The 14,573-nt window shown below is 36.4% G+C and overlaps 2 protein-coding genes across 2 annotated transcripts in view; both read right to left on the bottom strand.

Moving 5' to 3' along the window:
• tgm2b (transglutaminase 2b) overlaps positions 1 to 2,226 on the bottom strand; it is a 36,439-nt gene extending 34,213 nt beyond the window's left edge. Inside the window, exon 1 of the mRNA XM_007253299.4 lies at positions 2,097 to 2,226. Within this exon, the coding sequence (XP_007253361.2) occupies positions 2,097 to 2,100 (4 nt within the window). The 5' untranslated portion in view covers positions 2,101 to 2,226. The remainder of the gene's footprint in view (positions 1 to 2,096) is intronic.
• Positions 2,227 to 6,276: 4,050 nt separating this feature from the next.
• quo (quattro) overlaps positions 6,277 to 14,573 on the bottom strand; it is a 50,440-nt gene continuing 42,143 nt past the window's right edge. Inside the window, exons 17-23 of the mRNA XM_007253300.4 lie at positions 14,252 to 14,482; positions 10,827 to 10,997; positions 10,436 to 10,613; positions 9,332 to 9,448; positions 8,508 to 8,750; positions 7,529 to 7,758; positions 6,277 to 6,860 (exon numbers count right to left, since the gene is read on the bottom strand). Coding sequence (XP_007253362.3) covers positions 6,819 to 6,860; positions 7,529 to 7,758; positions 8,508 to 8,750; positions 9,332 to 9,448; positions 10,436 to 10,613; positions 10,827 to 10,997; positions 14,252 to 14,482 — 1,212 coding nt within the window. The 3' untranslated portion in view covers positions 6,277 to 6,818. The remainder of the gene's footprint in view (positions 6,861 to 7,528; positions 7,759 to 8,507; positions 8,751 to 9,331; positions 9,449 to 10,435; positions 10,614 to 10,826; positions 10,998 to 14,251; positions 14,483 to 14,573) is intronic.

The following is a 14,573-nucleotide window of genomic DNA, read 5'->3' as shown; positions in this document are numbered from 1 at the left end:
GATCCCAATACTACAGAATTTGTACAGAATTACTTACATAACATTTTTAGACCACTAGGATAAACACATTGTCTTTCTGTTTAACTCTCAGAACAAGGGGAGCACACTGATTGTTAAGACTACACAAAAATGAACAGTCTTAATACATATGGATGGATGTACCCTGATATCAGCTGTGCCAAAAACTACCTGTAAGTCAGAGCAGTCATATTTACCACAAAACCTCCCTCTTGCAAGCCTTTTTCTGAACACAGGGCATCAAACTGAAAGTTGCCCACCCCTCAAGGCACATGTGACTTATTTTGCAGTATGTAAAATATACCAGCCTCTTTAATAATGCATGCGTTTTTAGCCTACAGAACAAAAACATGTCCAGTAATATCTCACACTAAAAAAGTAGCAGCTGAATTTAGCCCCAGACAGCCCTGACCCACAGGCCTGGCTCTGCAGCTGAGACTGGTTCTATCACTGCACATGTCTCATCTGTGCTTCATTATGAGGCATGCATTTCTAAACAGGAATGTCTGAGAGATTAGACAATTCATTAGCATGCGGCCCCCAGGCTAACAAATGTGACCTTCAGGCTGCTGTCTGTAAGGTCATGTTAGACACACATGTCACATGATACCACAACCTGTTGACTTCTAAACCCCTGAAAAAGATCAGAGGATTGTTCTTTAGTTCTTTAGAAAATGGTTTTAGACAGAACTAGATAGAGCACTGCAACTCTGAGCTTGAAGAACTACCTGAATGCTTTCAGTGGGAATGATTTTACATAGACTGGGAACTGGGATATAGTCAATCCAGTGTTTAAATAGGTTACCAGGGTGTTCCATGCAATAAATATTTTTGTAAGGTGCCTCTTCTCAGTTATAGTACATTTGCCCCACCCCTTTTCACCACAATATCTCACTCCTTTACCCTTGTCCTGATATATGGGTTAATATCCATATAAATGCTTTTTATTGTTTCAACTGTATACAAACTCTGTGTAACAAATACAGAATTTACTCTGAATTAACTCATTATTACAAATAAAGAAGAATAAAGGACCTTTTAAAGAGACACATTTTTTCTGATGTGTTTTTGCCATACCAGTTGTGCTGACATGACAAGCTATTAAGTGATACATTAAATAGTAAATATTGATTAGATAACACAAATCCTTAACAAAAAATAATAAAATATAAAACTATTTAAACATATCCAAGAAAGTAATCACTGACAGTGATATCACAACCTTCATTCTGTTTTCTTTTAAAGGAACTGAAGACACTTGCAGAATCTTCAGCAATTTTTACAACTATTTATTTCCTTAAATATTTATCATTTTGTCTGCATATTTAACTGAGGTAAGCTTAAACTGTCCACCCTGTTGTGGTAAAATATCACACTAATTAAAACATTTTTAGAAAATCTAAATGTATCTTTGAAATAAAACAAGGCCATCATAAATGATAAATTATTTAAAATGCTTAAAAAAGACAGAAAACAAAAAGTGAAAATAAAAAGTGATTAAGCTAGAAACATATGATTTATGTGTAGTTAAAAATATATAATTATATAATGTAAAAACACACTGCTGTGGTTCCCACTACATACAGAGAGGACAATTTACATTACTCTGTGTTTATAGTTTAATTAATAAAACTGAAACGAAGTGACCTTTAGAAATGCTTCACTGTCCACTGAGGGAATTTCCTCCAGCCAGTGAACAGACAGAAGGTCAGAATCCACTCTAAAGACACAGTTAAGCCTGGATCCAGACTCAGCACAAAAACCTAACCTAGATCTCAGAGATGCAGACATGCAGTTAAGTGTAGTGACTGCAGACCCCAGCAGACTCAGATCAGAGCACATTAGCTGAATTCCTCCACTAACACCCAGTGATTGGTATCAGACTGGGATTAGTATGTGCATGCTTGCAATGCTGCAGCTGCATTTCAGTGTGCTGGATTACCATTATACACGTACACTGTACTTTAAATTAAGTTAAAAGAAAGTTTACTACTTACCACCCAGTTAACATCTAGTAGTCTTGTCTCTTTTTAAGATTATAGAAATGTAGAGAGAGAGGTTTAGGTGCTGAAACTCACCCATATTCGCTGGTGAGGTGATCTGGTGTTTGCTGGAGTGATCTGCTCCTCTGATGCTTCAGGAGTGCAGGGCAGCAGCAGCAGCCTTTATTAGTAGTGCAGCCAACCCGTCACTGAAATTCACAGGAACTGTGAGCGAGCGCGCGCGCCTGTGTTGGGGGGCGGGGGGTGCTGAGCGAGTAGTGGGCGTGTGTGTGTATATGGGTGTGTGTATGTGTGGGATGGGGGAGGTTGTTAAAAGACTGGAAAAATTACAGCAGAGTAATCTACTGTGATTAATGGGAGAAAATAATGTAGTAATTCTTAATAATATCACATAAAAACTTTCTTGAAATCTGAAATCTCATAGAAAGGCATTTAGAAACATTTAGAATGTTCAAACAAGCACATATTTTCTTACTAAAAATACAGTAAATGGATTTTCTATAATTACTTGGCCAATATCAGGATAACATGCCTAGTAATATTATTTAATATCTTGATATGTAGCATTTGTTTTGATAACATCTTGCACTATATATGTGTATATATATATATATATATATATATATATATATATATATATATATATATATATATATATATATATATATATATATATGCCTAAAAGGGGTTCAGGTAGAAATCGTTTTGTTAATTTTTCCTGTCTCTCTGAGCTTCAATAACACTTTCGTCCAAGGTCTTCAGGAACCTTCTTTGTTTTAGGAACACAACAATTCCATGTTTATGATCTTGAAACATACGAAAACCTGCTATTCTCAAATCAATTACCCCTTTAAATGAACTCTAATTACATTTCTACTAAAAGTTATTCTGAAAAATAAAACACTTTTTTAAGGTTGAACATTAAGTAACAAGGTGCTATATAGAATCAGTTGTGACATCCAGATTTTCAGAGATGCCCAACCTGTGATTTCCTTAGAAGTTGTCAGCATAGTTGTGCCATAATAGTGCTGAGGCCTAAAGTGTGTCGTGATTTACAACACAATTCATGAGTGTGAAGGAGATGAAGCTTTATTTTGTAATTCAAGACATTTTCAATAAAAGTCATTTGTGATTTCATGAAGAACAAAATACTTCATTCTGGAGTTTCTTAATCTGCTCATGAATTTTGAAAAAATGCTGTACAGGGTACATCCTGGAAACAGAAGTGTCATGTTATTTTTTGTTGTTTTTAAAGGGGACATATTAGACATTGTTTTAATAGGTAATAGGTCTATGGGCTATAAAAATCATGTTCATTAAGTTCTTTGCACAAAATATCTCTCACATAAAGAGATTTCACCAGTTTTAGTACCTTTCAGAATGAGCCGTTTAATGGCTCTGTCACCTTTATGCAGATAAGCTGTTGCTGGCCACACCATGTATATAATGTGATTTTGCCACACACTAGTGTTAGCTTGTGCTAAATGGCAAAACACAAACATGCTAGTTCATGCTTAACTGCTAAAATGTAATTGAATTTAATATGTATTATATTGTCTCCATACATATTATATTGTCAGCTGAGGTGAAGCTTAAGCTGTTCACCCTGTCATGGTAAAATATTAAGGAAATGAAAATATTGTAAAAGAATGAAAATATGAAAAAAGAAAAAAAATGTTTTTTACTTTAGGTCAATCATGTTTTCATCAAAAACAATATCTAATCAAACTGACCACTCTGTCATTCTCAAATCAGCATGTAAGTTGTGCCATCCATATATTCAGATGCCCAGCCCCTGATTTCCTTAGAGGCTGTCAGCAAAATTGTGTCAAAATAGTGGGCCTAAAGTGTGTCATGATTAACACAAAAGTTCTAAGTACGAAAGAAATTGAGCTATATTTCGTAATTTAACCAAGAAACTAACAATAAAAGTGACTTCATAAAAGTAACGTCATAAAGATCAATTGACATAATTCTGGAGTTCCTCGATCTGCTCGTGAATTCTGTAACAGTGTTTGGGAACGGGGTCATCATGATTTAGAAAATAGGAAATAGATCAGGGTTAAACTGGTGTCAGGGCTGTATTTTCAAACGGTGGAATCGAACAGAGTTAAATTAAAGTTTTAACTAATTTTTAGCCCACAATGAGAAGCCATAAAGATCAACGTTAGAATGTAAAAAAAAAAGTATAATCTGTTGGTTTCATCTATATTTGATTAAATACTCTGTAAATACTGCCATCGGTGTATTCAGTAAATTACACTGACATGCCAAATATCATGGGACACAGGATTAGTATTTTTTAGGTGACTTTTGCCACATCCCATGGAACCTATAGAACAATGCACACACCTGAGGGATCTTCATGTGGGGTCTCCTGCATTAAATAGCCAATATTCAACCAATCTTACTCACAAGATTACACCTCACAACCTATACTGGTGTGGACATTCCCAAGCTTTAACAATTCACAGCAAAGCTTACATGCTGATATCCATGACTTTTAGTAGACCAGAGTACTTTGCCAAATTAAAAAAAAGGAATTGAAATTGATTGAATTTAATTATAGATTTATTTTGAAAAGTATGTTATTCATTGTACAATAAGTATGTTTCTGGAGAAAGTAACATGCTCACCTCAGCAAAAAAGAGAAACCTTTTAAAAAAATATTTGAAATGATTCTGATGTGTCTTTCTAGCCATGCTTTTTTTGAGCTGAGTCAGAAGTTCTGCTTTTTCCATCCTGTTTTATCAGGTTTGTGGATGTGATCATCAAGACTTTCCTTTATTACACAATCTTGAGCAATGAAATGATTGTGCCCCTCATTTGACCAATATAATTTAGATATTTTATGTTTATCTTTGAAGAAAATGAAGACAATTAAAACCATTTTATAGCTATTTTACATATTTGACCATTAAAATCCACAATGGACAACCTCAAGAGGGTCTTACAGTTCCTTTACTGTAACACCAAAAATATGTGAATAGACTTTAAAAGAATAGTGCATGCAAAAAGCTCTTCTCACTGACTTAAAGCTGCACACATCAGGCTGTTTAAACTTTTGCTTCAGGTGCCTTTCCCTTTTCCTTACACTGCTATTCCAAAAGTCATGGGATAGTAGTATGTAAACTGACCACAAAGTGTTGCCACAGGGAATGGCTTAAAAATGCCCATGTCTGTATAAGTTGTGAGGTGCTATCTTGTGCATAGCAAGGTGTTACAAATAATTTGAAATCAAGCAACATCGGATAGTGAAAGCAAGATGGATGGAAGATTCTATTTCTGGAGCTGTGTGGGAATTTAACAGTCCTCAATCCACAGTGTCACGTGTGTGTACCAGATCAATGGGTCAGTGGGTGATAATGATTGTGACAGGTGGTGACTGGCTAGAATTGTTGTTGAGAACAGACAAGCAACTCTGTCGGAAATCACATCCACATTTAATGCAGGTGTTTTTTAGCTTTCAGGGTGCATGGTGAAAGTCATGGAACACAATCATATTTTCTGTCCCAGGACATTTGGCATGTCATTGGGCTTTAAGAAATGTATAGCTTTTAAAATCAAATAAACTTGTAACATTTTTATTTAATATTTTAGTAGGGATTAATGCACTGTGATTTTTTTGTGAATTAAATAAACATATTTTGAACACTTTACAATAAGGATCACAAATAACAATACTTACAGTATGACAGTAATAAACTTGTAGTAATAAAATGTATGCTCTCTTAATTATTAATTGATTAAGTTTAAGATATTATTAAACATTACTACATGTTTATGCTTAAAAATGAAAATTAGTTAAACAATTTGTAATGAGTAATAATGTCTTAACTAGTGTCAAATAATAATTGGTTAGACATTCTGCCATAAGTACTGTTAATGCATGTACCCTGTGTGCCAGAAACAAACCACTTGGCATTAAAATATTTTGACATGTTTTCTCCTGACCTGAGGGGTTTGAGAAACCAGGCTGTGCGGTGTTTCAAAATAGCTGATTAATTAGGTGTGTCCTTCCCAAGAAAGAATATCATGGAAATGTCTTCCTGAACAGCCATCGATAGACTGCCAGAACTTGTATATATGATGTAGTCAGCAAGGTCCCACTTACAACATAGCAATCTGAATTAAACAGCATGGATTATGGCACGGGTATAACATTTCAGCTGTACAGCAGTCCAAAAGAAAGAGTCTCACAAGAAAATACAGTTGTACAGGTTTTTTTTTTTTTGAGAAAAAATAGTGTATACTGTGGAATTGGACTATGATTTAATACTAGTTGATTACATTTAAAAACGTTATGTGCAACAAAACATTGTAGTTAGAGGCCATTATTAACATTCCTATTGGAACTCAATAAATACAAATCAGCTGGCATAAAAAATAATTAAAGGCAAGGAACAGATTAACAAGAAATTGGCTTTCATAAGAGCCAACATTCTGTCAAATACCAATACAAAATCCACACACAGTCCTCACAGTCACATACAAACATAGAAAGAGGGTACACAGAATGACTATAACCTAGGCTTAGCAAATAACGTGGATATTAATCTGGTTAACCAATAGACTGTAAAACGATACATTGTAAAAGATGTAGCAGAAACTGCTAGTGTCCAGAGGGTTCTTCAGAAATAATAAATAATATGTTGCACGGCTATGTATAACATTTCAAAGCTGTCGCACTCTCCAGGTTAAGGCTTTCTGTGGTTTATGAGAGGGACTTATATTGTCATAATTCTTCAGATTCTTCAAGTGGCCTGCAGTTCTGAATGATTGAACTTATCTTCACAGTTAAACTTCAGTTGATTTTCCCATGTGATTGTTCCCTTGAATCTGCATTGAGAAGAACAGAAAACATTTCAGATATACAGACTTTTACAACAGAAAATTGAGGCCCAATCACATTCCACCACTTGGCCATTTCTTGTTAGGCTGGAGGGGTAGGTTAGAGGAAGGATTAGGACTTGTTAGCCCTTCATACTGAGATTTCTCAGAGGCACACCTCAAACCAAGGGGTATGAGAATCACTGGTAAGATGGTGAAACAAGCGACCAAAGAAACCCACAAATGTAAATATTTTCCTTGTTAAATGTGACGATTAGCACTATATTACCATAGTTTAATGTGTAGTTTCAATGTCTTATCCATTCCACCTTAAATGGTGCAACAGACGGCAGGGGCTGCAGCATTTAAGGCGGAACAGAAACATTTAATAAAATAAAAGCTAATCAAAGCTAATGCTCCTCATCACAGAGGAATTAAAGAATGGACAATAATAATTAATTTTTGCAAGTCACATGTTCTGTCATTCTAATGACGTATGGAATGCTTATAGGGAGAATTTTACCTCCTTGGGTTACACTCGAAAAGACGGTGTGTAGGGACAAGGGGTGAATCGAGATGTGTGAATTATTCCACACATTTCCAAAACCATACCATATAATTCACAATAATATAAATAGGAGCCAGATTGTGTGTCAAAATAATACCCAAGCCCGTACCGGTCCGAGTGGTTCATCCCTCATTTGGCTTTGTGGTTTAGGAGATTTTTTGGGTTTGGCTTTGTGTTCCTGTTGGTTCTTCTCCACTTTGCTGATGCGTGCTTTCCTCACACCAATGGCAGACCTTTCTGATGGATGTTCTTCAGGTTCTCTACCAGTCACAGATTGGCAACTATAGACAGAACTGCTGAATCCACTTACACTCTCTCCTGAAGATTCAGAACTGTCCACTAAACAGGTGCAAATAAAACAGAAATAAATTAAAGAAAATCATACAATTTAAATGCATGGACAATCCAGTCAGAATATTTCTATACTCGCTGTTCATTTTGTCAGCTCTACTGACCATTTTTGAGCACTAAGTAACTCTAAAACTCTTCATATTAGTTATTCTCAGCACTGCAGTGACACTGATATGGTGGTGGTGTGTTATTCTGTGTTGTTCTGTAATGAGTGGATGAAACATTTTTAAACAACTCAGTGTCACTACCTGACTGAGAATAGTCCACCAACCAACAGCGTCCTGTGGGCAGGGTCCTGTGTGCACTGATGAAGGACTAGAGGATGACCAACACAAACTGTGCAGAAACTGATGAGCTCTATCTTTACATCTACAAGGTGGAGCAGGTAGGAGTGTCTAATAGAGTGGACAATAAGGGGACATAGTGTCAAAAACTCCAGCAGCATTGCTGCATCTAATCCACTTGTACCAGCACAACACACACTACATTAATACACCACCACCGTGTCAGTGTCACTGCAGTGCAGAGAATGACCCACCACCCAAGTGCTCTGTGCTTTGTGGTGGCACTGACCACTGAAGAACAGGGTGTGCTTCTATATGGTCAACTGGAAAAAGGGTATAGAAAAAAGAAAGTGGTCATGATATTCTGACTGGACTGAATATATGAGTATCTATACAAATATTAAAAAATATATATAACAAAATAAATCTCATTTTGGAATAGCAAGAGCTCACCGAGTAGACTCTGGCTGCCGTTTTCCTGGTCTAAGTCATATTCTTCTGAAACTCCTGGATTGGAAAATCTTCCACATACAGATGTAGGAACCCCTCGTTTACTTGGACCAATCATGTAACCCACAGGTGACATAGAGCCCCGCCCAGAAGAGGATGAAGAGGATGACGGACTGTCAGATGAACCAGTAGAGTTTGGCCTCTGGACTGGAAATCCACCCTGGGGGGAGGTAGCTGCCTTGCAGTCTGAGATCATGAAATAAACCCACGTGAAATCAAAGGTCAGTCACAGAAACAGTATAACAAACATGCCACTTCACAGACTCAGTGAAATATAATATATATATATATATTATTTAATCTGTTCTCTTAAAAAAGGCCACTATCAACTTTTTATTCCCAAAAAACTAAAAACCACCTGATCAGATGTTTTAGACCAACAGACTAAACAATGAAATCATGTGTTGCAACACTGTTTAAACTTATTTATACTGGTTCTGTTTATACTTGTACAGTCATTCCCTCTTTAATCACTCCCCCCCAATCACTATTGCACTATCGTCTTGTGTCTTTTGTCTCACGTTTGTCTGTGTCCTTGTTGTATTGTACATTTAGTGTCTCTTATTCTTTTATATTGGTAATTTTATTTTCTGTACTAACTTTTGGAAGGAGAGTAACGTAATTTAAATTCTCTTTATGTCCTGTACATATGTAGTATTCACAATAAAACTACTTGACTTGATTTGACATTCGTAATCTAGATAATCCAGAAGCTGTAAAAAACTATCAAGCAAATAAATAAATACAATATATGTAAAGTATTTCACCTCGTCCTGTTAGAGCACAGTTGATGGCACGGTCGCAGATGGCAGCTTCGCTGGGCTTAATATCCATAAAAGGCTTGTATCCAATTCCCATAAACACCCTCTCCTGCATACGAATCTCTGTGAATCAACCAACAAAACAGACATTTAGAAATTAGACTTAACAGCTTTTATTTAAATGCATCTGTACCTAAATATAAAAACAGGTTCAATCATTTTAGAAGGCAATTTTTAGGAGAAATATTGTGTTGTGTTGTGTATCTTGTGTTGTGTTGTCATGCAATCGATAGGTGGTAAAATTGTACTGGTGTAGTTACTGTTCTTGAAGATAATTATGAAGGTAATTTACTATTTTATTAAGGTTCAATATTATTTATTAGTTACATTTTAATAATAGTTTTTTATTTAGGAAAAAAATATGTGCATATATCAGGCCATGTTTGTCCTCTTCTTTCTTGCAGGCAGTCAATTTGTTGGGCAGTTTAATATAATGTTTTCAATAAACCCTTTAAACCCTAAATTAAAATGAAACGTCCTGCATCATATATCCAATATTTGGAATTCAATTATAATATATTAAGTACATTTATGACATTTGATACAGTAACAATTATTTTACTTTTTTATCTCTGCTAAAATGCCAGATCTGTATGTGTGCTGCGGCACCTAGGATTGAGTAACACATTAGCAGGGGCCTGTGCAGTACAGAAAAAGGGAAAAAAACAAGGTTGTGGTAGACTTGGGAGTTGAGCTGTCTGGTGATTTAAAATTTTACACAGCTCCACCCAGGTAAATCTATCTGTTTATATCGTGCTGGTTTGACAATTCACATTTATTTTCTTTGAGGGCAGTAAAGAATACAACTGAGCTCCTCATGCTTTCACTGTTACTCCTTATACCTGGTTATGCTACATCTCTGCAGAGTAAGTTTTCATGCTGACCACTGATACACAGATAAAGGAATTCTGGGTCAATGCAGATACAGTATCTAATATTTTTCAAAAGCAGCCACTGGGAAAACCAGAATCAACCAGAATAAACAGAAGCTGAAATATTGGTTTAGTCTGTCTAATGCCAAAACAAATACCTGACACTAGCAACACTCACCCTTGTTGTGCAAGGCCTGCTCCCACAGGATCCTCTCCAGGTCTTTTGTCCAGGCCTCCTTCACCTCTCGAGTTCCTGCCTGAAGGGTGTACGTGTCTTGTGACTTTCGTCTTCGAAACCAGATTTCAAAGCACAGTCCAGAATCACCAGAATTATGGGTCATGCCAATGTCAGAGGTCTGGAAGAGTGCAGGGAAACAAAAATTAACAAAAAGAACAATCTGTATTTAGAAAAATACTCAATTTCTGTTGTAAGTTACATCATACATGCAGTGTCTTTATTTTTAAGTTGTAAAGGAAACAATATGCCAAAGAAAATGATTTTATCTTCAGTCTGCTATTCAGAAAGTACAACAATGATGTGCTGATACCTCTATCTGAAAAAAGATTACCTTGAATGACTGTTTGTAGATATATGTGTCATTCCCAACCTCTGTCTTCTTGGTCTTGCTAAAGAGGATTAAATCTTGAAAGAGGAAAATATGCCGGTAACATTTCTTCTTTCTAAAGGAAACCAAGAACTCATCCTGGCGAATCAGCTGCCCTTGTTCCTTCAGGTTCACCTGTACAAATACACAGGACACATTTATAAAATCAGATGAACAACATATATGGCAACATAATACATAATACAGATCAAAGTAACAGGCCAGGAACTAGGGATGCAACGATACAGTGTGGCCACGGTTTCGGTTCCATTTTGATATATTAATATTATCTAGCTCCAAGATGCAGTATGTTTTAGCCCTTTCTATTTCTAACAAGGTCCCCCTACTCACACTTGCAGAACAGAAAAAAGGCACAGATTAATTCAAATCACAATATCTATTATAAAAAAGGAACACTTATTCTTACCATTAGTCAAAAACATGCAACACATATCACACTGTGCTTTATCTGCACACTGTGTTTTTACCTTGGTAATTACACTTAACGCTGAAGCCAAAATAGTCCCAAACAGCAGATTTATAAGATGAAGGCGCCTCTTCAAATGTTATTTTCTCTGATTCACGTTCAGCTGAGAAAGTTTTGTTTAATCATCCCTTAAATCTTCAGCGTCTGTCTTCAGAGCACTGGTTCGTTCTTGGGAAAATCAGCAAAAAATCTGATTGGTTGCTGCATGATTGTGGAGAGACACGCTGAGAGAAGTCTAAAAAAAGGCTCCCCCGGGTTCTTAGCAGTCCTGATTATACAGTGTCCAATCAATAACCACAAATAAAACATTAAAGTTTGGTCACCAGCGAGCCAGATAAGGACCAGAACCAGAACCAGCTGGATAAACTCAAACCTTTTATTTTCTTAACAGGGAATTAGCAGGCTCAAATTAAAGTGTTCTTTTTTCTGTAGAGAGGAAAAACAGAGGTTGGGTGGGGGGTGTGGTTGTGTGGTGGAGACGGTGGAGCAGGGCAGGGGAGGGAGAAACACACTGGCAGGGTAAAAAAAACACACAGCGTTGCTCCGTGGAGCAAAGACACCCCCCACCCCCAGCACGTGCTCAGCAGCCCCTAGGCTTTTGCTAGGCTGTGCATGCAGCACCTTATAAATCACAGCGGCAGAGCATTTGTTCCACTGTCCATCCGGGTGTATTGAACCGAACAGGCCGAACCGAACGGTTCGATAAAATACAGAGAACCATTGCATCCCTACCAGGAACCATAAGAACATTTTATATTACACATTCCTGCTGTATGAAAACATTTGATAATGTCAGCACAACGACTTCAGCACTCCTGCTTAAGAATGTTCTGACGTAAGTGGGCAAAAATGAAGTTGTCAGTTGCTTTGTTAAATGGATGATACTTAAATGTGGGACATCTGAGCTGAGCATCTGTCAAAAGTCATCCACCTGCAAGCAAACCCATAATATTGTCTTTGTCTCAAATTCCTTACTAAAGCTCATATTTCCACTTCCATTACTTGGACAGGAATGCCCCTGACATCCTGTCCGTTTATCTGGAAACAAAGATTCCGTTCACACAGAAAGCTGAAGTCATGTTTGTCGCTATGGAAAAAGTATTTGCTTTTTTTACTTCCATTGTGATTTGTGCTGCCACAAAGAACACACCAGTAAAAGCTGTGATGACAGAACATATGAAAGTATATGGGCACAGAACAGGGTGATGTAATTAAAATTACAGAGATGTATCCATATCTAATATTAGAGTTGTAGTGTGGTGTGGTGAAATCCTGACCTCCACATTATTAAAACATTTTGCCTAACACAGCTCTGGAAAAAATAAGAGCCCACCTAAATTGTTTTTTTATCAAATCAAGAGGAAGATGGATGCCATCAAACCAAGCTGAACTGCTTGAATTTTTGCACCAGGAGTGGCATAAAATTATCCAAAAGCAGTGTGAAAGACTGGTGGAGAAGAACATTCCAAGATGCATAGAAACTGTGATCATAAACCAGTTATTCCACCAACTATTGATTTCTGAACTCTTAAAACTTTATAATATGGACTTGTTTTCTGAAAGCTCTGCATCCTTTTTGTTATTTCAGCATTATTTCTCATTTTTTGCAAATAAATGCTCTAAATCACAATATTAAAGATTTCTCCTGAACACCCCAGCTAATGTGCAAATGTGTTCAATAATTAAGCACTGATTTACCAAACACAGTGTTAATCTTATTAATAATAAAAATAATAAAAATAAGCTTTGGAAATTTGTATGTATTCTTCTGTTAAGAGTTCTGCTGTGAACAAGCAAACAGTGAAGTAATTTACATCACCTGTGTTTAACATTGCCTCAGTTGACCTGCCCTTATGCAGGGTCAGGAGATGAGCACTGCTAGAGGTACTTAATGAAGACACCTGGACACACTTAACCTCACTGCAGGCGGCCACCATAAATAAGTGAATGCCTTCTCAGTGGGGTGACTGAGCCTTTTTTTTTTTTTCTTTTTTTTTTAGTATTTTTACTATTCAATATGTTTTTCCAATACAGGCAGTGCACAGAAAACATGCTTGCAGTTTTAAGCCTTCACAAAAAAAAGTATATCATCCTTTTAGTTATTTTCTTTCTTTAAAAAATAAATAAAAAATAAAAATGAATAAACATATACAGTACCAGTCAAAAGTTTGGACACACCTCTTTCAATGTTTTTGTTATTGATTTTCTTACATTGTAAATGAAGTCATCCAGACTATGAAGGAACACATAAGGAATCATGTAGTAACTTAAAAGTTAAACTAAACCAAAATACTCTGTGGGCTCTTATCTGAGGTGCAGTTAACTTGCGGATTCTGAGGCTGGTAATTTTGATTAACTTATTTTGTGCAACAGAGGAAACTCTTGGTCTTTGCCAGTTTCTTCATAACATTTGAGAATACTTTTAAAGTTCTTGAAATTTTCAAATTGACTGACCTTTATTTCCTAAAGAATTAATTTCTTTACTTTAGTTGAGTAGTTCCTGCTACAATATGGATACATTTGTATTGTATATCTGAATGCTTTAACAGATTCATCTGAATGAATCTGTTAAAGGAAATAACAGATTTTGTTATAAAATGGTTGCTATATGGTTATTTGTCAGAAGGGATGTTTGGTAGAAGCTCTTACTATTTATTTCATTACATCATTTCCACTTTACCCAATAGTGGAGAGTAATGTTGCATTTGTTTGGTATATGTCTAAAAGTGGAGTAATATACACAGCAAAAATATTCATCTAAATATTTTATATCTAAATTAAAATAATTTAGTACAACAGTATAGAGTTTTATATTTACATAATGCAGCCCCAGACCTCACTGATCTTGTCCCCATGTTGCCCCGACTCTGTCTAAAGATTTACTCTCCCACTCCAAACTTACATCACATTCCTGAATGTCATCCATGGCAAGGAGATTGTTGCCATGGCGAAGCTGGAACTGGATGACCTCTAATGCAGCTTGTATCTCAGTTCGCTCGTGACCCCTGTGTGACCCCGTTTCGCACTCCCGCAGCATGTCCTGCAGTAGCAAGCTGTATTTACTGATGCGCTGCACTGGCTTGAGCAGGTATGAAGAGAGGTCCATCTTATCCTCCAGCTCCTGCTGCTTCTGCTGCAAATGAATTAAAGAATCAGGTGTTACTGAGGATGCGACAGTTTGTATCTTTCTTTTTGTATTGACCTTACATGGTATGCATTCAAAA

Source organism: Astyanax mexicanus, chromosome 5 (genome assembly GCF_023375975.1).
Source record: "Astyanax mexicanus isolate ESR-SI-001 chromosome 5, AstMex3_surface, whole genome shotgun sequence".
Classification (NCBI taxonomy): Eukaryota; Metazoa; Chordata; class Actinopteri; order Characiformes; family Acestrorhamphidae; genus Astyanax; species Astyanax mexicanus.
The sequence above is the reverse complement of the archived record's forward strand: the minus strand, read 5'-3'. Positions and strand labels throughout refer to the sequence as shown.